At 40.7% G+C, this 25,714-nt stretch overlaps 1 protein-coding gene across 1 annotated transcript in view; it reads right to left on the reverse strand.

Annotated features, from left to right (window-relative positions):
* Positions 1–25,714, reverse strand: part of LOC136856927 (lachesin) — a 328,011-nt gene that overhangs the window by 54,547 nt on the left and 247,750 nt on the right. The window contains exon 6 of the mRNA XM_067135191.2: positions 9,148–9,297. Within this exon, the coding sequence (XP_066991292.2) occupies positions 9,148–9,297 (150 nt within the window). The remainder of the gene's footprint in view (positions 1–9,147; positions 9,298–25,714) is intronic.

The raw sequence follows: 25,714 nt of genomic DNA on the forward strand, positions 1-25,714 counted from the left end.
CCTCAGGTCGCTAGAAATGATTGGACTTTTAAGGTGTGTTGTGAGGTTATCACGATGGTTAAATACACTATAGAGCAAAGAATATTTTTGGTCGAGTGTTATTTGCACAAGAAGAAACCATTTAAAAGATGCCTTCGAAAATTCCGTAGACAATTTCCCGGTGCGACAGTGCCATCAACACGTTACGTACATCAGCTCGTTTACAAGTGGCGTAGTACTGGTTCCGTAAGCAATAAGAAAAAGGAGCGAAGGAGAATAGCTCTCACACGGGGGATATATACAGGCAAGATTCCAGGTCAGTCAACATAAGTCGCTTCGGAGAGTAGCTCAGGAACGTGGTATTTCACCTTCTTCAGCACGTAATGCAAAAAAATTGTTACATTTACGATCTTAACGAACTCATTCAGTCCATAACATACTGCCTACAGATTTCAATGCAAGAATACGATTTTGCAATTGGCTAATGAATAGTGTCCACGACGGTATTGTGTAACCGAACTTTCTTTTTATGAGCGACGAAGCCTGGTTTCATTTGAGTGGATATGTCAATTCACAGAACAATAGAATCTGGGATACAGACAACCCGCGGATTTTACAGCCGAGACCTCTGCACGATGTGAAGGTGGGTGTGTAGTGCGCTATCAGTGCCCGACGAATTATCGGTCCGATATTTTTTCAGGACACAATTATTTCTGACCGTAATATTCACAACAATCTGGAACCATTTTTTTGCTGAACTGACTGAAGAAGGGGCAAGGTACGGCTATTTCCAGCAGGATAGTGCAACGGCCCATACGGCGCGTAGCTCTATGCGACGGTTACGGGAAATGTTCGATGATAATCATATCATCAGTAAAGTCTTATGGCCCCCTTGTTCGCTTGATTTAAGCACATGTGATTTTTATCTATGGGGAAATCTTAAAGGAAAAGTTTACAGGAATAATCCTCGAACTGAAGAAAAATTAAAAACTTAAATTAGGAACATTGTGCGTTCTATCGGTGACCAAGTGTGTTTCGAAATCTCATCACAAGATGCGAAGCTTGCACTGCAACTGAAGGAGATCACTTTCAGCATCATCTGTAAATACTGGTGAGTTCACTTTAATTTCCTACTTGATTAATTAATTAATTAATTTATTTATTACTGGCGAGTTCAGTTTAATTTCCTAGTAAGGTAAGGTAAGGGTTATTCTGCCCGAAGGCAGGTCCGAACATCCGCAGAGGTGTTCCTGAGCCGGAGTTTACGTGCGGTAGGATGGCCGGTTCCTTTCCGCTCCTCTATTCCCTTACCCCCACCAACAGCGCGTGGCAACCCATCCATCTCCTGACCACGCCCAATGTCGCTTAACTTTGGAAATCTCACGAGATCCGGTGTTTCAACACGGCTGCGGCCGTTGGCTAATTTCCTACTGGATTTATTTATTTGTTTATTCATTTACTTATTTGTCCAGAGCAGCTATGTAGTCGGTGAGTTCAGTTTCGTTTAGTTTCTATAGGCGTAATCATGCCGCTTCTTTGAGCCGACTGTGCCTTCTTGTCATAGCGGGCAATGCGCTCACTGTCTCCGCTTCACAGCGCTCCTAATCCTCGGCACTCTGCTCTGAACTTTAAAATGAATCACCCTGTATAAGAAAATAAAACAGACTGATTATACCGAGAGCAGTATAAATCAAACCGGAATATATCAAAAAGGTGTTTCTTGTTGTTGTTGTTGTTGTTGCGGTTATCGAGTTTTATTTTAAATAATCTACACTTCGCTGAATATTGAAGGAAAGCTTCGAAATCACAGTCGAATGTCTATGCTCCCTCGCTTCCCTGCAAAGCGTGTTCGCTCTCTCGCTTCCCTGTGACGTATGCTTCTTACGCATTTACGTCAGGCCAGCCCGGCCGCACTGGGCCAGCCTCAACGGGTGCCCAGCTGAGCACCTTTGCTCTAGGACAACATGTATCTTACCCTTATTGTTAATTAGTGCAAGTATTTGTTTTGTTACGAGTCGGAACAGATTACTCCTTAGCTTTCAACAGACATTATGAATTAACAAAATGACTGTACGAATGAATTAATGGATGGAAGGATGTCTGCATGCCAGAATGAGCTACTCTGCATGCAAGAATGAATAAACACTCTTCTCTCCCAGTCAGGGATAACCACCAACTGGGGAGGGAGCATTTAGAAATAAATGAGTGATTGGATGAATTGAATGCTCTCAGCCTACATCAACGGTAATAAGATGAGAACACTCCAGTGTGGGTAAATAAATGATGAATGAGTACATGAGTGAAAAATGGCTCATCCGGATTTAAAATTCTCTCTCCCAGTCACGGATAATCACTACGGGGAGAGAGTCCTAAAAGGTAACTTAAAAGAAAAAAAAAAGAAGATGATATTTGTTCGTGGTGTCGACCTCAGCAGATCTTTTGCCACTAATTTCACCATATGAGAGGAACCTGCGTGTAAGTGTAACTGCGGAAGTATAAAGTGTTTAATGTGAGGAAAGGAACGTTAAGGACGACACAAACACCCACTCCCCAATCCAGGGATATTAATCTTTAACAATTAAAAACCCCTGACCCGGCTGAGAATCGAACCCAGGGCCGCCGGCTGACAAGCGAACGCGTTGTCCCCCTACACCGCGGGGCCGGACCAAAACGTAACTTACTACTTCGATCAAGTTAATCCCTCAAATTCGTCCTAATAAAGTAGTTCTTTTTCTTCTTAAACTGTTTACCACCGAGCTCGATAGCTGCAGTCGCTTAAGTGCGGCCAGTATCCAGTATTCGGGAGATTGTAGGTTCGAACCCCACTGTCGGCAGCCCTGAAGATGGTTTTCCTTGGTTTCCCATTTTCACACCAGGCAAATGCTGGGGATGTACCTTAAGTAAGGCCACGGCCGCTTCCTTCCCACTTCTAGCCCTTCCCTGTCCCATCGCCGCCATAAGACCTATCTGTGTCGGTGCGACGTAAAAAAAAAAAAAAAGGAAAAAACTGTTTACCCTTCAGGGTCGGTTCTTCCCTCGGACTCAGCGAGGGATCCCACCTCCCCACCTGCTATGCTGAACAGGGTCCTTGTGGAGGGATAGGAAGATTAGAAAGGACAGGCAAGGAAGAGGGAAGGAAGCGGCCCTGGCCTCAAGTTAGGTACCATCCCGGAATTTGCCTGGAGGTGAAGTGGGAAAGCACAAAAAACCACTTCCAGGATGGCTGAGGTGGGAATCAAACCCACATCTACTCAGTTGACCTCCTGAGGCTGAGTGGGCCCCGTTCCAGCCCTCGTACTACATTTTCAAATTTTCTTGCAGAGCCGGGAATCGAACCCAGGCCTCGAGGGGTGGCAGCTAATCACGCTAACCACTACACAAGAGAAGCGGACCTTAATAAAGTAGTTTTGAGATCAAATCAACACAGCATAAAAGCCATTTCCAATGAGCGCACGAATGTAAATATTTATCCCACACCGAGCAAGTGACTGGGTGGTCTCTGTCACGTAGCTATCAGCTTGCATTCGAGATATCGTTGGTTCGAACCCCGTTGTCGGTAGCACTGAAGATGGTTTTCCGTGGTTTCACATTTTCACACCAGGCTGTACCTTCATTAATGCCACGGTCACTTCCTTACCACTCCTATGCCTTTCTTATCTCATCTTCACTATAAGACCTATCTGTGCTAATGCGGCGTAAAGCAAATTGTAAACAAAGAACAACAAAAAATATAAAATTCATCCCTTAGACGTCGAGGTCGCTGCCCTCTTGCGACTCGTCGCGACATTAGTCCGTATGGCACGACTGCTGCTCATTGCCGCTACATTTTCATACTTGTTGCGTTTAACTGTCTGCTAAAAGAAATTGCTCTAATTGCTGCCGAAAGAAACTCTTGAAGGTGTCCTACAACCGGACCGGACGAGTTGGCCGTGCGGTTAGGTGCACGCAACTGTGAGCTTGTATCCGGAAGATAGTGGGTTAAGCCCCACTATCGCCAGGCCTGAAGATGATTTTCCGTGGTTTTCCATTTCCACACCAAGGAAATTCTGGCAGTGTACCTTAATTAAAGCCACGGCCGCTTCCTTCCCACACTTAGGCCTTTCCTATCCCATCGTCGCAATAAGACCTATCTGCGTTAGTGCGACGTAAAATAAATTGTAAAATAATGTTATATTGGGGACTGCTTTCATGTTGTCCAGATATCGGCTGCTAAAGAGAACTGTCGAGTTAATGTTATTCAAATTTAAAAATAGCTATAGGCAGGCATGTTCAGGCTTCGCTCACTAGAACAGCCCGCGAGCAGTCGCTTAACCTGCGGGCTGGCAATAACAACCCATACTTACTTCCTCGCTAAGCTCTCGAATTAGTCCATTCACCGTCCATCTCTTCTTTTTATTTTATTTTCTTTGCTATTGGTTTTACGTCGCACCGACACAGATATGTCTTATGGCGACGATGGGAGAGGGAAGGACTAGGAGTGGCAAGGAAGCGGCCGTGGCCTTAATTAAGGTACAGCCCCAGCATTAGGCTGGTGTGAAAATGGAAAACCATCTTCAGAGCTGCCGACAATGGGGTTCGAACCTACTATCTCCCGAATACTGGATACTGGCCACACTTAAGCGACGGCAGCTATCGAGCTCGGTACAGTCCATCTTGATAGGTTTACTGATTCATGTTGTTTTTATCAGATTTCGACTAAATTCTTTCGCGCCGATTATTAAACAATCTTGATCAAATCGCCATCTGATGACCGTCAAAATCTTTTTGCCAACTGAAGAGACATTCGGTAAAAGAGGCGGAAGGGTGCCTCATTGTTTATACTTACAATTTCATTGTCGTAGAAGTAAACAGAATGACGTAAACTTGACTTACCCCTATGTCAAAAAATTATATTTCGGAAATTACAGTTTTCAGTTTCTTTCTAATAATCATATTTACGAACTATCGAGCAATGTCCTAATAATAATAATAATAATAATAATAATAATAATAATAATAATAATAATAATAATAATAATAATAATAATAATAATAATAATAATAATAATAATAATAATAATAACAATCGTATGGCCTCAGGTACCGTATGCAGACATTTCAATTTGCCGCCATCTGGCTGTCTGATCGTCAATTCTACGTTCCGTTTTACTCTATGCTCACTAGATGGCAGACCGAGTAAACCGGAACTCTCTTGGTTGTCTACGGATGAGAGTTAATAAATTTTGTCGGTAAACGCCAAATGTCTCACCAGAGATCTTTTAGATGCCGACATTGTACGACATGGAGTGTCGAATGGACATTTTTCCACCCTTCAAAAGTCTGACTACCTCTGTTCGGTTTGAACCCGCGCTCTTGAGATCCAGAGGCCGACACTCTACCACTGATCCACAGAGGCAGTTAGCAATGTGATTATCGTTGCCTACCCTGTAATAGAAGGCCTTGAAATGCACTCGTGGAAACGGTCTGCACCATTCCGCCACTAGGATCGCGTTCTTGCCCCCTTGTATTCGCATGGTCGTGTATGTCAATAAGTAAAGTATATCCTAAATAAAAATACCTGAATATTTTTGTCAGTATGTAGAGTACCTTATAAATAAGGTGGTGCTTCATTGGCTTGGATAGATCACTAAAATTTTAAAACTATCCTACTGAGGTGTTCTTATCAACTTTCAAAATTCTCTCTCTCTCTCTTCTACTTGAATGGCTCGAAGCAATGTTGTCTAATTAGATGTCTCAGAAATTTTCGGAGTAGGAAAAGAGGCAGTCTGTTGTCTTTACACCAGGGCCTCTCAGGGTGCATGCGGCTGGTGCATGCACTGTGCACGGTGCAAAAGACGACTTCGCTTGGTTGACCCCACTCCTCGATTTGGAGCAATAGCGCTATCTCTCTCTTTCCCCACGCCTGTCTCGCTCGCTCCTCCTGTCTCCCTCTTCCTCACTTGCTCCGTAGCGCTCCAAATCCGAACTGAGTTGAGCCGAGTTGAGCCGAGCTTAGCCGAGTAGGCCAGAGACGAAGCATTGATACGAGCCGAGCTGAGCGGGACCGATGCATTGTGCACAGGAACTCTGCGCGGCTGTTTGCACGCGTGAGATGTTGGGCGTTTGAGAGGTCCTGCTTTACACTAACTACACTTAATTTCACTGATGAACATGTCTTTCAGGAAAACGTACACATTCTTAGTAAGTTAACTGTCTTCGGGCCAAATACCGTCGTGCATGGCAGAAGTGCCACAAACGATGATTTCGTTTATCTGTGGGCTCCTCGACCTTGATAACGAATAAGATGCAATGTTGGACTTCGAGTAGCTGGAGAAGAGAAATGTTCTAAACAGCCTTAACAGTCTATTCTCACCGAGCTCGATAGCTGCAGTCGCTAAAGTGCGTCCAGTATTCAGTATGCGGGATATACTGGGTTCAAACTCAACTGTCCGCAGACCAGAAGATGGTTTTCCGTGGTTTCCCATTTTCACACAAGGCAAAATGCTGGGGCTGTACATTAGGGCACGGCTGCTCCCTTCCTACCCCTAGCCGTTTCCTGTCCCATCGTCACCATAAGACCTATCTGTGTCAGTGCGACGTAAAGCAACTTGTAAAAAAAAAAAAAAAAACAAAACAGAAAACAGTCTATTCTTCTGCCTCACGCACTAAGTACCCAGTTACCACAGCGTCAGAAATACCAGGCATTGTAGCTGTTGTTCCTGAAGCAAATTAATTATATATTTATATACTAACCAACACTGTACAATAAGATATTGTTCAAACAGATCTGATGATTTCCCTTGGAAAGGTTTTGTAGTGATAGACATTATGTGCCTATAAAACTACAAAATGTTCACATCCTCGCGACATTTATGTCTTCTGTCTTTTTCATCCATCTGGGAATCCCTTGATTGTAGTAAACTGGTTCGTACAATGTGGGTTTTCTCTTTATCCCTCAGCTTTGCGTTGTAGGTGGCTGAAGAAGAGATCGATGTCATCGCTTGTTAGGTTCCTCTGCAGGACATAATGCAAATGTATACGTATGAGGTATTTTCCGTGCACAAAGGATTGGGTTGCCAAGACCAATGCCTGATATGTTTACCATGTGAATCGTTTCGCTTTCACTGGATGCATTTGAATTTTTTTAATATATGACAGCAAATCATTAATTAACCAACTTAGGCGTTCACCTTCAATGCCGAAAAGTGCCATTTTGTTCTCATTCTTGGAGTATGTCTCATGTGAGGTGTTGCAGACGTCATGCGCATCGAAACCATTTCATATGATGCCTTATTCTTTTAAACTGTCTCTGTTTGTAATGCTCTCGGGACAAACCACCTGCATACTTCTCAAACCAGCGATTTTTTCAGAGGAACATACAATTTTAGCTCTTGCTACGTTCATTTTCTCCAAATTTGTCGTGAAAATTACGTTTCTGGTTAGTTTCGTTACTGGCTTCATAACCGAATATTTCTGAAATTTGAAAAGGCCTCTCAAATGATAGCCTGTCAAGGTAGCATTGTTTACAAAAAAGAGTCTCGTGACAAATGGGATCGCACGATTTGCATGACGTGACTGGGATCAAAACTTAGGAACCGGTGCCTAGTGTCATCAGCTGGATATCGTATCTCATGCATTATGTTTCGAATATCGAACATTAACTGGAATCTTATGAAATGAAAATCCACTAGCTTTAAATTCTTATGAACACAGCAATAAACCATGACTGGAACTGCGAATGCTTAACATTAGAAGAATACACACTTTCACAACCAACTCAAAGGCACGAACCTGGTAGACGGAGGGGCAAGAAAGCGATCCTAGCGGCCCAGCATTGAACTTCATCGTGACCACTTCGATAGCGTCTTACGGGCTCTATTTCAAGGCCTTGTACTATAACGTAGGCAACGGTACTAACAATGCGTAAGAGAACGACATCGTAGTTAGTGCGTTATTCACTTCTGAACTATATTTAATACGTTTATATATAATTAGGCATAAATTAACCAGAAATTCTTAAATACCATGTGAATATAATACCTAACTCTTGGTTGATCATTTCCTCCTTTGGTCGCTTTATTAGTGCTAGACGATTTTAATCTTTATATTGATCGTAATCGTTATTATGATAAGCGATATATAGCCGTTTTAGATTGAATTTCTTCAGTTGGTTCAAGGTTTTATTACAAATTAAACATTTTGACAACTTTTGAGCGGACATAAATAAGTACAATACAACCCCTTCACGTCGAGACTAACTACGAATGCAACCAACAGTTATAAAGTACATGAAAGCACAGCGGCCCCTGTACCAAAGCAATGTTACCCTGCATCTACACATCACTGGCTTTAAGTGAACCGGGAAGTGTGATAGGCTCAAAAATATCATTTTTCTTTTTTGAGCTTTAAAAGATCTCCAACATTTCCTGATGAATTTGGTGTAACAATTATTGTGTTAAAGTTATATTTGAGGCAATAAAATTAGGTATAACCATAACTATGCACGCTGTATATCATGTCATATTTTTTGAAAATCTGTGGACCTTTTTCTTAGAAATTGTAGCATCAATGTATTTGAAATTTGTTAGTCTCTTAGACACTATCCATATCTGCTTATGGAAGTAAATTTAATAGGATATCTCGATTAGTTCATGCAGGTCAGCTTGAAGAGCCCTGAAAATTTTACAGAAAATTTCAGTTGTCAACTCCTGTGCATAACAGGGCAATAATTTTACTTCACTAGCTCAAAATGGGTTCAAATATTATGCATATAAAGTTCATTGGGCCTGGTTTGAGTATTTTCACAGAAAAAGGTTCATCAGTTGAGGGAATACTTAACAAACGTTTTAAAAATACTAATTTGTAATGGTTTTCTGACACCAAATATTAAACATAGAAGCTTCTACCCATTTAAGTAAGAATGTATTCTGAATATACCAAAATAATATTCAAGGAGATGCCTCGTTTAGTTTCTTAGATATGTAATTAAATATCGGAAGTTACATTTTTCAATCGCTTCATACTTCCCAGTTCCCTTAAGTAACATTTAATACGAATGAAATTATTTTCAGCCTGGTTGACTGGAGTTGGTGATGGACTAGAACTCTGACCCTGCACACCCATTGTCACTATCGTTGATAGCAAGACTGGACGCAAAGTTGAATGGCATGAAAGCAAGTGTAGACTTACGGTAGAGCTTGATGCTGCCATCGGTGTCTCCTAGAGAGTTCTTGGACACACACTTGTAGGATCCGAAGTCACTGGGTCCCACAGATCTTATAGTCAACTTCATGTGAACCTTGTAGGCGTTATCCAGGAGAACTGGCTCGTACTTGCCACCTGAAAACACACATAATATAAATATTGTGGCGTTTGTTGCATTTTTCAGATCATATATAAAATTAATTTACAGTTTAATTTTCGAAAAGACGATGACTTAGTTCGTACTGACCTCTAAGTGATTGGGAAGAATTTCAGGTAAATGGGTTTGAGAATAAATAGTAACCATTTCTGCCAATACGTTCTAGATTTATACAAACTGAAACATGGATGGCCTATTTCTAATACCAAGTATCTGACAATGCTCTTCCTATCCATTATTTTCCTTAGGACAGTTTATGCCTCGCAGACACACATGGATACGCAGTCCATCAGTACAATTTTCGCTGTATTCATCTCCCTATGGTTATGTGTAAAGGAAAATGAACCTGGAGAATGTAGTAATTCAGTCGCTGATAGGCTGTTGCTGGTCATATGACTGAACACGTCACAGCGCGAGCTTACTTCTGATTGGCTGGGGGGTGTGGTTTAAAAGTAACAGCTGCCAAATTCAAATTTCCCGCGCTTGTGACGTCATAGTCACGCTTAGGTTAACACGTGGTAAGCGTGATGTTAATATTGTACTCTTAACAAGCGTGGTAGGTTATGCCCGCGCACGTGCGCAAAACACGCTTTCAAACAGCCACACACAATTTTCAATTCTCCCGGCAACATAATTTCAAATTTTCCGCGCTCTTAAGCCACACCCCCAGCCAATAAGGAGCCAGTTCGCGCTGTGACGTCATCTTTCATGTGACCAGCAACAGCCAATCAGCGATAGATCTACTATAACCTGCAGACCACTACTTACATTACACTGTAAGAGTGAGTAAATACGTCATGCAAACAAACATTACTACAGCGCGGTATGGTAAGGTTCATTTTTCTTTACGGATAACCATAGGAAAATGAACACAATGAACGTTCAAAACATAAGGTTCCTAGAAGGAAGCCATAATTTAATTGCATTTATTGCTAATGTTTAAACTTTCAAGCTCTTAATTTTTAATGTAGGCCAAAGGCAGGCATTTATGCAAGTGGAGGCACATGCTTCCCCTAGTGTACCGTCACTTTATTGCCCTACATAGGAGGCTTGTAGTGGTGTCTCAACGGCGTACTAGCGCCAGCGTCTTGGAAAGGTGCAGCATTCCAACTGATGAGCCTGCTGCTGCCCTGAGGCGAAACGCTGGTAATTTCACGATTGAAAAAGCCTAAAGACTTAAGAGCTTTAAAGTTTAAACAATGAGCGTTGTTCCGGTGGGCTGAATATCCATATGTAGCTGAGAGCCGTGACCAGTCTTAAGGGAAATAATCGAGAGGAAGAGCATTGCCGGATACGTAGTATTAGAATGAGGCCCTCGATATGCTTTGCTAAACAGCAAGTAGAAATTTTACATACAGAAACTTAGTATACGGTGTTAAACTCTGTCTACATCTAAAGTTATTGGAACTTTCTTCGATAGTAAGATGTAGCAGTGCATTAACGTGATCGACGTTAGTACTTTACTCGCCTATCAAATGCACTGCTACTACTAATACTACTAATAATAATTGCATTGGAAAACGATATTCGGTGGTTTTCTGTGGTTTCACATTTTCACTTAAATCAAATGCCTGCACAGTTGTCATTTATAGGCCACAGCTGACTCACTCCACCTACTTACATAAATTCGTTCACTATAAATAATGTTTTCGTCATTAGCCCTTCAAATGAGGTTGGCGTCAAGAAGGGAATCCGGCCGTAAAATGGTGTCATATAAATTCATTTTGCCTCACCGCTGACTCCGTATGAAGAAGCGGGACTTTGGGGGTAGATATATAAGAAAACGAATTCGAATAAACCCTGGTGACTTCTTCTTCTTAATCCATTTAACCTTCCAGGACATAGCGAGGGACGCACTTATACCGCCTCAGCGGCAGTAAGACTTTGGCCCGGGGGTTCAACTGGATAGGAGGACCAGTACCTAGCCAAGGTGACCCTCACGTGCTATGCCTTGTGGGGTAGGGAGGATGGGGTGGTCGGAAGGGATAGACAAGGAAGAGGGAAGGAAGCGGCCGTGCCCTTAAGTTAGGTACCATCCTCGCTTTTGCCGGGAGAAGTGGGAAACCACTGAAAACCACATCAAGGAAGGCTGAGGTGGGAATTGACGTCCCTACCCTCTACTCAGTTGACCTCCCGAGGCTGAATGGATCCCGTTCTAGACCTCGTGCCAAATTTCAAATTTCGTGGCAAAGCCGAGAATCGAACCGGGGCCTCCGGGGAGTGACAGCTAATCACACTAACCACTGCACCACAGGGGGTACCCCTGGTGAAATACAAAGCATAATTGAAATGTCAAAATTTGTGGACAGGTGGCCTAGATGGCAAAAGATCAGAAGACCAGAAAGACGGTAGATGAAGCCATATGGCGATTATTATTATTATTATTATTATTATTATTATTATTATTATTATTATTATTATTATTATTATTATTATTTCTTTCTTTCTTTCTTTCTTTCTTTCTTGCGAACCGGCCAAACGTAGGACCACGCCAATACCACTTCACTTCCTTCTAATCATCCCTTCTTCCTTCCTCTTTCTCCACAGTGCCTTCATTCTTTCAGAATGTTGCGCTCTTCTCTCTTCAGTCCATCTTCCCCCTCTGCGCTCTTTCTTTTCTTCAACCAGAACTTTTATGTTGGAAAGTCTTTTCCTGAATTGGTCTCTATCACGACATTCTTCATCTGCAACTCCTAACCTCTTGAGTTCTTCCTTCATCTGTTTGGCATATCCCCCCCTCGCTCTTCAAGTAGTATATTTTATTAAAAATTTGTTTATTTAACCTTGTTGGATCCATTCTGACCATGTGTCCATAGAATCGCAGCCGTTTTTTCCTTATTGTTGTTTCCAGGTCTTCTGTTCTTTTGTATATCTCCTTATTTGAGCGTGTAGTTTCCATCTACCACCCTTGGGCCGTAAATCCTCCTCAATATTCTCCTTTCAATCTTTAGTAGTTTTTCCAGGTTCGTTAGTGTTGCTGTTTCCACCCCATACAGAATCACTGGTTTTACCACAGCATCATAAGGTTTTAGTTTCGCATTGATGGAAAGATTCTTTTTGTTGTAAATGGCTTTGGTGGCAATGTTTAGCCTTTCCAACTTAAGTCTTCTATTTTCCATGGCCTCTTTATCCATCCCGTTGCTGCTGATAATTTCTCCCAGGTATTTAAACTGCTTTGTGACCTTCACTTCGCCATATTTCGTCTTCATTGTTCTCTTCACATAATTCCTGTCCGTGCTCATCATCTCTGTTTTCGTGAAGGAGATTTTTAAACCTGTTTTCTCGGCTATCTCCTGTAGTTCATTTATCTGTGTTATTGCTTCCTGTTCTGTCTCAGCGAAGAGTGCCAAATCATCAGCAAAGGCCAAACACTTGGGTTTGACATGTTTATTTTTACTACCTATTATAGCACCTGACTCATTATGTTTCCACCAGTGTTTCATGACCTTATCTAGAACCACATTGAAGAGTGTTGGGGATAAGCTGTCACCCTGTCTCAGACCTGTTTTTATCTGGAAGGGTTTGCTGATCTCTCCTCGAAATTTCACTTTGGATATGGTGTTTGTTAGTGTTAACCTAAGTAAGTTGAGTGTTTTTTGATCGATGCCATATTCTCTCAAAATTTCCAACAATGTGTCTCTATCTATTGAATCGTATGCTTTTTGAAAGTCAACGAATGAGATGAAGATGTTCTTTGCCCGCGCATTGTAATATTTTATTATCATTTTTAGACTCAAGATATGGTCCTGACAAGAGCGCCCTCTCCTGAAGCCACCCTGATACTCTCCCAACTTGTGGTCAATTTGCGGTGTCAGTCTGTTCAATAGGAGTTTAGAAAAAATCTTATACGTGACAGATAAAAGTGATATTCCTCGCTAGTTGTTGACGTCTGTTTTCGGTCCCTTTTTATGTAGCGGTGTATTAATGCCACTAGCCAGTCTTCTGGTGTTTTCTCATCTCTCCAAATATTCCGGAACAGTTCTGTCACTTCAGTAATAAAGGCGGCATTGGCTATCTTCCACAGTTCTGCTATTACTCCATCTTCACCAGATGCTTTGTTGTTCTTTAGGGAGTTCATTACTTCCCTTACTTCTTCCTCATCTGGTGGTTCAGAATCTGGGTTCTGGATTGTGTCCTTCTCAATCTCCAATTTTTCGCGTGGTGATTCACAGTTAAGGAGGTCTTCAAAGTACTTTGCAAGGATCTCACAGTTATCTTTATTGTTGAGGGCAAGAGTTCCGTTCGTTTTCTTGAAATGCAGGCTCGGTTCTATATAGTCTTTGATTCTATTTTTAAATGCCCTATGGAATAATCTGGTATTGTTTTTCTTAAAGTTTTCATCCATTTCTGTGACTTCTGCCCTAAGGTGTTATCTTCTGACTCTTCTCAGTGTTTGGTGGGTTTGTTTCCTTATTTCTTGTGATTTTTCCAAATTTGTCACAGTCTTATTCTCATTCCATGATTTCCATGCCTCAAATCTTTCTTTGATTGCATTTTCACATTCTGCATTCCACCATGCATGCTTGCTTCGACGTTTCGTAGACGCTAATTCAACTCTGGCTCCTGCAGATTTTTTGTCACTTCATTCCAATTTTTTGGCACCTGTAGCTTATTCCTGTATTCTTCCCTCTTTTCTTGGATGAGCAATTCACGGTCAATTTTTGGCACTCTATTGCCACAGATATGTGTTTTTCGTCCGGGTATGAAATTCATCTTTATCTGTGATAAATAAAGATCTGATGTTACATTAACTGCTTTTCTAACTTTGACGTTATGAATTTCCTTGTAATTGTTCTTGGCGGTACATGGTCCAGTTGAAATTCGCCTAACAAGGGGTTTGGTGATACCCATGTTTTCTTTTTATTGGGGCGTGCTTTGAAATGGGTAGACATTAGTTTGAAGTTGTTCATATTGCATAAATTGATCAGTCTTTCTCCGTTTTTATTCGTCCTGTTGTGTGCCGGATATTGTCCAACTATTTCAATGTACTTCCTTTCCAGCCCACTTGTGCATTGAAGTCCCCCAGGAGAATTTTGATGTTATTTTTTGGGATCTTTAGTATTTCATCCCCCAGTTTGTCCCAAAACTCTTCAACCATATCGGGGTTCTTTTTATTATCCTCATTTATTGGTGCATGAGCATTTATCAGCGTGTATTTCTTATTCGCTGATTTGATCGTCATGAGTGATAGTCTTGAGTTTACACTCTTGAAGTTGACTATAGTGTTTAGAAACATTTTGTTTACTACAAAGGCTGTTCCCAGGTGCGGGACGTTTTTCATGGTCTTTTTTCCGGCCTTTCCTTTGAAGATTCTGAACCTATCTGATTCAAAAGGTTCTTCATCCATGTACCGCGTTTCCTGGAGGGCCAATATCGACATGTCGAGTCTATGTAGCTCCGCTGTTAACTGTTTCAGTTTTCCAACCTGAATAAGGGAGTTGATGTTGAATGTTCCAAAATAGTATTTTCTCTTATTCTTGAATTTAGCAATGTTCCTGTGGTGCTCCGATTCACTCACGAGCTTCAAACTGTCAGGCACCCTGGAATCCGAAAGCCTGATTTTGTCTTCAGGGTAGTTTAATTCGTAAGAAGCTTGTTCCATGATATTAATGTTCATTTTAGGGGTTGGGCATAGTCCAACATTGTACAACTAAGGTTGTTAGCCTTAGAGGGCCTCATGATGTTTTCTGGCGAAAGGCAGGCATTTCCTCCTACCTTAAATACGTATGGTTTTCCCGCCAATACTCGGGTGGCTAACTGCAGTGGTTACCCACTGGGCGATGGGGTCGCCACTTCCCTACGCCTATTATTATTATTATTATTATTATTATTATTATTATTATTATTATTATTATTATTATATCCTACTCCTCTTATACTTTTTTAGTTCAAGCACTGTAGTTCTTGCTTATTCCTTCCAGGAGCGGTTTCGTGTGGCTCTGCTGCAGTACCTGTGCCACTGTTTCTTCCAGGATGTGCCTTCTGCCCTAATCTTAGCTTTCAGTGTAAAGCCATACCTGTTTGGGCTGTTCTGGGTTACAGGTTTCACGGGCATAAGTCAGCACTGGACACAAGCGAGTAGGCCGTTTGATTCGGGTGGGATAATACTTCACCTGTCCCCATCCACAGCAAATAATTAATTTCTCTACGTTAAATCTGGTGGGACCTTAACTGCATCGCGGTGGGTTCTTTGTTTAACGCCGCACTATCTCATCGAAGTTTTCCGGCGACGCAAATATGGGAACAGACTAGGATTGGGAAGGTAGCGGGCGTAGTCTAAATTAAGGTACTGCGCCAACAGTTGCCTGGTGTGAAACTGGGAAATCACGGAAAACCATATTCAGGGCTGTCGGCGGTGGGATTCGAACCCATCATCTCCCGAATGCAAGCTCAAAGGTACACGATACAAGTGATTTTTTAACCAACTCGTTCGGTGTACTATATTTCATTCGACTTTGTGAAACAGTAAAATTAATATTTGCAATTTAATATCTGAACATGTAGTTAACGAAGGGTATTTCCGTGCCGAAGTTATTTTCGTGCTTAAAGATTGAAGCAGGTTTTCGAGGAATGATCACTTTGTGAAACTTAATATTGGGTCTTACTTGTGGTCTAATTAAATTACTTGCTGAGCTACAGCGGATCAGTATCGTGTTATGACATGCTCGTGCCAGCTGTAATGAGTTACAGCGGAAGAGTGATTTCCGCCGGACCACGAGATCGCAAGTTCAAACTCAGCAGAGGTTGTCGCATTGTCCCTCAATGTTGTGAAGTTAAGAAGGCGGTCAAAGATACGCTAGCAATGCACGAGAACGTGTGAGAAGAAAGTATCGCAAAGAGGAGCTTTGGCAGATTTGATTAATCGATGGCTTTCTTTAAAAACCTCGTAAGTCCGAATACTCTTCCTATCCATTATATTCCTTAAGACTGGTCACGCCTCCCAGTCCCATATTTATATGCAGCCCAAAAGAATAATTTTCGTTATGGTCATTTTCCTCTGCCCTTTTGTAAAGGAAAATGAACCTTAAATACATTATACTGTAGGAGTGTGTAAATTTGCCATGCAATCAACATCCCTTCAATACGGTACCTTAAGGTCCATTTTCCTTTAGACATTAGCAAAGGAAAATGAACACAGCGATAATTATGCTGATGGACTGCATACAAATATATGACCGAGAGGCGTGGCCAGTCGTAAGGTATATAATAGGTAGAAAGAACATTTGGACATACGAGGTTTTAAAAGAAAGCCATCGTTATGCATTATTATTTGTTCGACTATTTACAACTGATAGGAGTGTCACCGGCGTCAGATGCCCTATCAAGTGTATACCTATCCTTTCCTTAAAAAGCAAACATGTTGGTAATTTATCGAACATCTCCCACGGTAAATTATTCGTGTTCCTTTAAGCGAATATTTACCCCAATGTGTTTCTTTGAATTTCCACTTTATCTTCTTTCTGCGATTTATCCTACGTTCAGATCCCCATTCAGATGTGATTATGGTGAGTAGTAAGCCCATTAAATACATGGGTGTTTGTTAAGAAATAATAATGCATATTTTTAAGAAACCATGCCTCCAGAACGAAGACTAATAATAATAATAATAATAATAATAATAATAATAATAATAATAATAATTTAAGTATCTCGGCGAATATACTGAAGCCATCTAATCAGAAAAAGCATCATTATCCATGAGAGTTAACAAATTGGAACTGACCTATCGACTGATAAAGAACATTTATAACAATAAATGCCTGTCATGCAACCTGAAACTGAAGCACTACACGTCAGTTATACGACCAGAAGCTCTGTGTACCATGCAGTAACTTTCATTGACCCCAAGGGTTCTGATGGAGAAACTGGTAGTCCGAGAAAGGAGAAATATCAGGAAGACCTTAGGTCCGGTAAAGGATGATGAGAAATTCCATAGACGGCAAAATTCCGAGCTCTACAAACATACAGAGAGGCTCTCTAATTGTGCTATGATACGGAGAGCCGCTTTCTAATGTCATCTAGTAAGACTGCCTCCCAAAAGACTGACCAATCGCGTGTTCATCTTCTGGCAGAACAAGAACATTCCGTATCACTTGGCTGACAGAAACTGAGAAGGATATTAAAGAACTGGGAATACCAGATCTTCAAGATAGACGGCCTCTACGACATACCATGAACGAAATCCATCGATTTCAAGAAAACCCCCGGAAGAAAGGTACTGGACGGTTAAAAGAAAGGAGTTTCACGCGCAGATGATGCGACAATACTGTGGAAAGATCAAAGCCCAACTGTTGAACAAGCGTGGTCCAAAGTAGGCTCATTTCAACCAAGGAGAAGAAGAAGAAGAAGAATTGTATCAATGGATTATACGAATAAGAAAGAGTGAAAGGTTTTCACCTGTTCCTTCGTCATTAAGTCATAGATGAGACGACACCACACATGCTTATTCATTTACTTATGTCATTCCGAAACCAACTTTTCGCTGACAGCTCGAAACGTGCGACTTAATCGAGCAGATCGTGCCATTATTCTCTATCTTCCAGGCCTAACATTTCCAACATTCTGAATAACTCTTTTGTAATATAAAATCTGATTTTCCCGATTCTAGATAGTTGCCGAGTTCAGAAGCCATCAGAATCTACGGTTCATTCATTCTGAAGACTGAACAGAGGTCGGGAACAGGCTTGATATGCAATTTTGTTGTCTCTGAAGTTTGAACTCGTCTGATGTGGTTCAAACCTTGCGCAGCTAATTCCATTTTGAGATTCAGTTTTTGACTGACCAATTTCAAGAATTAGGAATAGTGCGGTTTTAGATTGATAAGACAAAAGACAAAGTCACCTCCGTACAGGTCATGAAGGCCCTTGGAGGAGTGGAAGGTAAAGGCTTCCACCATTGTTAACCGCGGCACGTGATGGTTAGCTCTACGCCCGGCTGCCTTTGCCCGCAGGAATTAACTTGGTACTCATTTTTGGTGTAGGCTGAGTGAACCTCAGGGTCATAAGTGGAAATCTCGTTTCTAAAATTTTACGACTTTCTGGCGGGGATTCGAACCCACGTCCTTCCGGGCGAACCGAGCACGCCTTTACTGCCTCGGCAAGGCAGCCCCTGGTTTTTTGATTGATACGGAGTCAAAATTATTCCCACACGTGGATAAACTTTCGCTATTGGAAACAACTATGTTCAAGTCAAGGAGTGTTTATAAATAGGCCTTTTCTCGCATGATGATTATCTTAGAATTGTTCCGACATCGTAAATGAACCTCACTTTGCTAAGTTAGTAAGAGACGAAAAGTGCAAATTCCGACATTACTTAGTTCGAAGATTTAAAGTTAAAAATTTCATGATTTTTCCGTATTGAATAGAGAAATATACAATATTAAATACAAGGAAGGATCCACCTTTCAATACTCCGTTGTTAAGTTGAACCAAGTAGGGGTTACAGCCTGTTCATTTGGGTCCGGTTTCAACACATTTGAAGTGTCAACTTCAACTGCATTTGTTTCGGCACGAAATAGTGTCAATTTTTTTGCCTGTGATCACTGTGTTAGTTGTTTTTAGACATTTATGACTTAATTTTTGCACTGCATTGCTTTGCTAATTGGCTGATGATGACTATAACTACTTCTTCCTCTTCTCCTTCTTCTTCTTCTTCGAATAACCCTTTCGAGGGTACGATAAAACAACTTTCGTTACTTTTCTTTGCAATTAACTTTCTTCGTTTCCAAACTTCCTTCATTTTGTGAGAATGCTGTTCCTTTTCCTCTTCAGTCCATTTTCTTCCTGTTGTTTTTTTTTTTCTAGTTGCTTTACGTCGCACCGACACAGATAGGTCTTATGGCGACGATGGGACAGGAAAGGCATAGGAGTGGGAAGGAAGCGGCCGTGGCCTTAATTAAGGTACAGCCCCAGCATTTGCCTGGTGAGAAAATGGGAAACCACGGAAAACCATTTTCAGGGCTGCCGACAGTGGGGTTCGAAACTACTATCTCCCGAATACTGGATACTGGCCGCACTTAAACGACTGCAGCTATCGAGCTCGGTCTTCCTGTTGTTAATTTCTTTCTCTCCTGAAATTCTGCCTTTCGTGTTACTTCTCTGAAACTTGCTCTGTTTTCCACCTATCTATTTTAATTCCAGCGTTTTTTAAATCTTTTCAGTTTCAGTGAACTACGTTGGCTTGGATTTGTAACTGTTCAATAAGTTGAAGAGCAACCGACGCGAAATCGGGAGGTTGTGGGTTCAGATCCCACTGGTGTCCGGCTGGCCATTTTTGTTCTGTACTTAACATCTCTTCAACACGTACTACATGTACGTAACACGACCTAAAACGTTTAAAATCTGTTTCGAAGTTGAAGATTTGTTTAGTTAGTCTATTGTTATTCTTCTTCTTCCTAATCAGATTATCCTCTAGGGTTGGTTTTATCCTCGGACTCAGCGAGGGCTCCCACCTCTACCGGCTCAAGGCTAGTGTCCTGGAGTGTGAGACATTGGGTCGGGGGATACAACTGGGGAAGACGACCAATACCTCGCCCAGGTGGCCACACCTGCTATGCTGAACAGGGGCCTTGGTGGGGGGTGGGAGGATTGGAAGGGATAGACAAAGGAGAGGGAAGGAAGCGGCCGTGGCCTTAAGTTAGGTACCATTCCGACATTTGTCTGTAGGAGAAGTGGGAAACCACGGAAAACCACTTCCAGGATGGATGAGGTGGGAATCGAACCCACCTATAATCAGTTGACCTCCCAAGGCTGAGTGGACCCCGTTACAGCCCTCGCATCACTCTTCAAATTTCGTGGCAGGGCCGGGAATCGAACCAGGGCCTTCGCGGATGGCAACTAATCACACTAACCACTACACCACAGAGGTGGACCTGTTTTTATTAATTCTATAAATGTGTACAAAACACTGGAGTCTTCTTTGCCTCATTAAGGTTGTCAGTTTTTCAACTTTTAAAAATAGCTCTCTGTTTGATCGTAGTCTAAATTCGGCATTGTTGTTTCTTATAGGTCCCAGTATTTTTCTCAAAATTCCTCTTTCAACTTTTATAATTTTTCGAGATTCCCAATTCTTGTAAGTTTAAGAGTTTCTGCTGCATATAAAATTTCCGGCTGGGCCACTGATTGATAATGTTCTAATTTCAAGTTCCAGGATAGAGATGTATTGTTATACATAATTTTTTTTGTCATATGAAACATTCTTTCCATTTTGTTTACTCTTATATCAATCGGTATCTTTTCTTTTGTGTTGTTTCTTATCCATTCTCCCAGGTATTTAAAACAATATGTCCGAGATATCTTAACTTTTTATTCAGAATGCTATCTCTTATTGAATTAAATGAATATATTTTTCATTTTTCTCTGTCGATGAGCACGTAATACAGCAGGTAATTAGGTGGCCAACGCCGTTAACGGATCAGATTTTATGGTTTGACACCGTGATTCGCCAGTTCGAGTTGTGTTCTTTCAAAATATTTTTACCGGAATCACTGGAATGCGTGTCAAATGTCTGGATTATAGTCCAAACCTCTCCGCAGTGATGCTGTTGATAGTGATTCCTTTAGGACAGTTGTGTGTAACTTTCTCAAGAGTACGCAGACCCATATACGTCAAAGTACAACCCCGAGCAACAACTGCACTCACTACAGTCTAATAACTGTTTGATTCCATTCGAATGCCGTATAAAACCTGGAAAGTATAACTTTTATTTTTATTGTATACTAATAGTCCATTCAGAATTTCCAATTACTTTATAGGTAGTAATTTCGACTGCCGCGGACAGGCTTACGTACTCGTTTCTGTAATATTTATGTTATTTTCACCGAAAGTTCAAGAAAATATGTAACATCTATATAAAAATTAAGTGTGGCACACCTATTATTAAACATTTTTTCAAGCGCCGTGATGGGAATAGCTGTGCACTGCCCTACAGGTTTAAGCCATCGGGGTTTTCTGTCTCCTCGCTGCCAGATATGTTAATCTGAAAGGAGGAGCACTCTTCGCCAAGACAAACATTTCGATTTGGTTTGGAATTCCAGCAGCGCGCTTCGGTTGAACTGCTTGGATCAATCGGGAGTTGATTGGCCAATTGCAAAGGCAATTCTCAACGTGCCTCAACATTAGATCGATCTTCTAAGGATTGTTCACTATGAATTTTTCATTAGGGGTACTACAATGGCAAAAATGGGAAGGGTTTCCTTCGAAAGTCAAACAAGTGCTTCTCGTTAGATTGGTGATGACAGTCGCCGTCTGAAATATTCATCAGCGATCGTGTTTCTTTCTTGAGTTAAGTAGGACTTAAGTTTACTCTTTAAACGGGAGGTAACAAGATGCTAATTCTGACGCTATCAATACTGCAGCAATTCACATGTGTTAACTGAATAATTCATTATAGTGTTTGATAAAACAAATAATCGGACCGGGTTGTAATGCGGTCACGAGCCTATGTTTTGAAGAATGATGACTATTTCTTGCAACTTCATGACCAAGAGTTCCAAATCATCTTCTACAAGGGGACTTCATGGGGTCCAGTAGCGTTGAACTCGCCTCAGGGAGCTGGACTATCTTATCTTTGAGACGCTCTCAATAAGACTTCTGATTCCAGAAATTGTTGATTTTGGAATTCTTGTAAATCTGAGTCTGGAGATAAACAGATATTTTTATCTAGTGCATGGATTTTCACGAACATTTGTGGGGATGTCACCTAAATAAATTAGGCATATCATAAAAAATGTATTTCATATAACAATAAAGTTTTTATAAAAATATGTTCGAAAATGTTCTTTGAAATATTTAATTCCTTTTTTCGCGGTGTTTAATTTAGATGTTAATGACAATTTGTAATTAGATGGATAATAATTTTTGAAAAAGCATTTGTATTTATTTTTCTGTACATAATTAGTCTTACTAAATACAAAATCCTGAATACAGTTGTTTAATACTTGTATAGTTATACATTGAATAAACATGGTATACGCATTGTATTACTACACTGGACGTATACACTCGTTAGAAGCCGTAGAAATCTCATCCTGCAATTCACTGTCATATTTCTTCGCGTTCACCGCCTTTATGTTCGCTTTTGCTGGTTATCTAGGAGCAAAACCTTTTGAGAAGCCGCGTGGTAGCTCGAATAGGACAGAATGGAATGCCCAAATATACAAGGACAGAACAGTAATACACATATTCCAGCGATATATTTTTCTCGTTGGTAATAATTATGCCAATGATTATAATTACTACCCTCTTTCCACACTCATGTCCGTAATGATGGGAGAACATGGAGTTCGCACGATATACTGTACAGCCACCTCTTGGATATTTCATTAAGTCATTTCTGTCTGAGGTAACGACAATTCGTGCATACTCTTTTGTAAATATATATTTCGTATTAAAACTTTCGTCACTCATCTCTAAAGTGTTTTATTTTACGATCATATCTAGTTTCCAAAATCTCTAAATGTTCTATGCCTTCTGTGTTACAAATATCTTGGTGATCATCAACGTTATTTTTCCATTCTTCAAATGTATATAAGTGTTAAACAACTGTATACCGTGTACCCATTTACTTGATACCTCATAAGCCCAAAAGCCTATATCATGTATAACTGTATACGGATTTTTTATTGGTAAGACTGTTAATGGATAAGTCGTATATTTTACCACGATTATATTATTGTAGACAGTAAATAGCACTGAAATAAACTGATCACTCGTTTCGATTCCGTAAGTTCCTGCTGTACAACTTTTATGGAAGGATATAAGTATAACTGAATAAGCATAATAGATGTATACACAGGGGATTTCACACGATTTATTACTAACAAATTGCACATAAAGGGTGTATAAGTTAAACCTTGTATGAAAGTTATACACCGTTTATTAGTAAGACTGCATTTATATAATGAGGTATATCGTACTAAAGTTTGTGTAATTTTTAAGTTGTAAAATTTTTAATTTAAATATTCCACTGCTTGAAAAAAATTTGCAATCTTATATTCTATACGCAAGTTTCCTAATGTAACTGTGATACATACCACCATACAGATTTTGTTAGATTTGGCGGAATATTATGGGAGAAAATGGGAATATTATGTAAAATTATAATTGGCGGGTAAATTAAAGCAAATCAGACTGGCAAACAAAGCATTATTAAATTGTTAAATTGTTTGAATTCTACGGAATAATTTCGTGACAAGAAAGAAGAAACTCGATCCTTTCAATTTAAGCCATAAATATTTTTTCGCCAAAATGACCAAAATTTCTGGTTTTATCCCCAGACTGTTCCCTTAATATGTCGCGACATTTCACGAAAGAAACCAACTTTCTCACTTTTTCGCCCCACAATTTTTACAATATTCAATCTTTTAGTTTAGTTTTGCTAAGTACGTCGGTTATTGGGACGAATCATACAACAGCTTATAGGACGTGCTCTCTCGTCGGAGATGTTAGACGTGACGTCACGACTGAGTCCTGAAATCGAGAGTATCGTTTCTGAACACCAGAGCCGGATCGCATGTAGCCTCGCGACTCCAAGCTAACTTGACGCTCATTGCGCGGCCGTGCGCATAGCGAAGCGCAGGAACTTAACATGAATAATACGATCCATCTTTATGCCCATTTTCTCTGTGTCAGTTTAAGTGTGTTGTATAGTGAAGATGACGAGCGTAACAATATACATTAAATAAAACTGGTCAAGTTAAAAAGTGTCGGCATAAGGGACCACATCTATTTAATTTCATGTCTTCATTTGTCGGGATCGGGAAAATGGTAACCAGATATCGATGGTAAATCATTATCAATGAAAAAAGACCATGCAAACATGTCATTCAACTACTGAGCGGTTAGGCTCCATAGCTGCGAGCTTGCGTTCGGGAGACAGTGGCTTTGAACCTCGCTGTCGGCAGCCCTGAAGATGGTTTCCGTTGTTGGCTGTAACTTAAATAAAGCCATGGTCACTTCCTTCCCATTCGTATGCCTTTCCTATCCCATCGTCGCCGTAAGACCTATCTACTATGGTGTAACGAAAATTAAAATTGTAAAGAAAATATAATTCAAACTGTTAATTTGAGAGTAGCTGGCACAACACTGGAGCAACTCGAATGCTTTAGGTATCTCGGCTTTGTGCTTGATACAGCTGAAAAAAATACTGTTGAAATATAGGCTGAGTGAAATCTTCTGTAAAAGAGCTTTTAATATTAATCACTGGCTCTGTTTTCTTTGGTGTTATGCAGTCTATGTCTTAATTTATCGTGCTCAGACCTAGACCGTCACATAGAGCATCACCAAGAAACTTGTAGCCTTCGAAATGAGGTTCTACCAAGGCCTGCTCCGATTAGAATGGGCGAAGTGTTAGCCCTATGTGCACACCAGACACTGAAAGTTGTTTACAAAAGTTGACAATCAGATAAGTGATAGCCGTTTGTGTACAACAAACACTGAATGTTGTTTACAAAAGTTGACAATAAGCGAAGTGATAGTCGTTTGTGTACACCAAATACTGAATGTTGCTAAAAAGAGTGGACAATCAGCGAAGTGATAGCCCATTTTGCACACCAGACACTGAACATTGTTTAAAAAAGTTTACAATCAGCGAAGTGATAGGCGATTGTGCACATCAGACACTGAATATTGTTTACAAAAGTTGACAATTGGCCATTGACAATCAGCCGATTGTGCACACCGGACACTGAATGTTGTTTACAGAAGTTGACAATCAGCGAAGTGATAGCCGATTATGAATACCAGACACTGGATGTTGTTTACAGAAGGTGACAATCAGCGAAGTGATAGCCGATTGTGCACACTAGACACTGAATATTGTTTACACAAGTTGACAATTGACCATTGACAATCAGCCGATTGTGCACACCGGACACTGAATGTTGTTTACAGAAGTTGACAATCAGCGAAGTGATAGCCGATTATGAATACCAGACACTGGATGTTGTTTATAGAAGGTGACAATCAGCGAAGTGATAGCTGTTTGTGCACACTAGACACTGAATGTTGTTTACAGAAGTTAGCAATCAGCGAAGTGATAGCCGATTGTGCACACTAGACACTGAATATTGTTTACACAAGTTGACAAAAAATGAAGCAGCGTATGGCTTTAAGTGCCGGGAGTGTCCGAGAACATGTTTGGTTCGCCAGCTGCAGGTCCTTTGATTTGACACCCGTAGGTGACCTGGAAGAGGATGGAATTATTATTAACAAATACATTGCAAATGGGAAATATCCCTGTGGCAATGGTCACTTACAGTAATGTAATAGTAAAGTAAAGTTAACATAATTACCCAACAAACAAACAAACAAACAAACAAACACACAAACAAACAACAAGAGTACAACAAGAGTACAACAAATAAATCCATGGAAAAATATTACGAGAATGACTACT

This window comes from Anabrus simplex, chromosome 1, assembly GCF_040414725.1.
Source record: "Anabrus simplex isolate iqAnaSimp1 chromosome 1, ASM4041472v1, whole genome shotgun sequence".
In the NCBI taxonomy this organism is placed as follows: domain Eukaryota; kingdom Metazoa; phylum Arthropoda; class Insecta; order Orthoptera; family Tettigoniidae; genus Anabrus; species Anabrus simplex.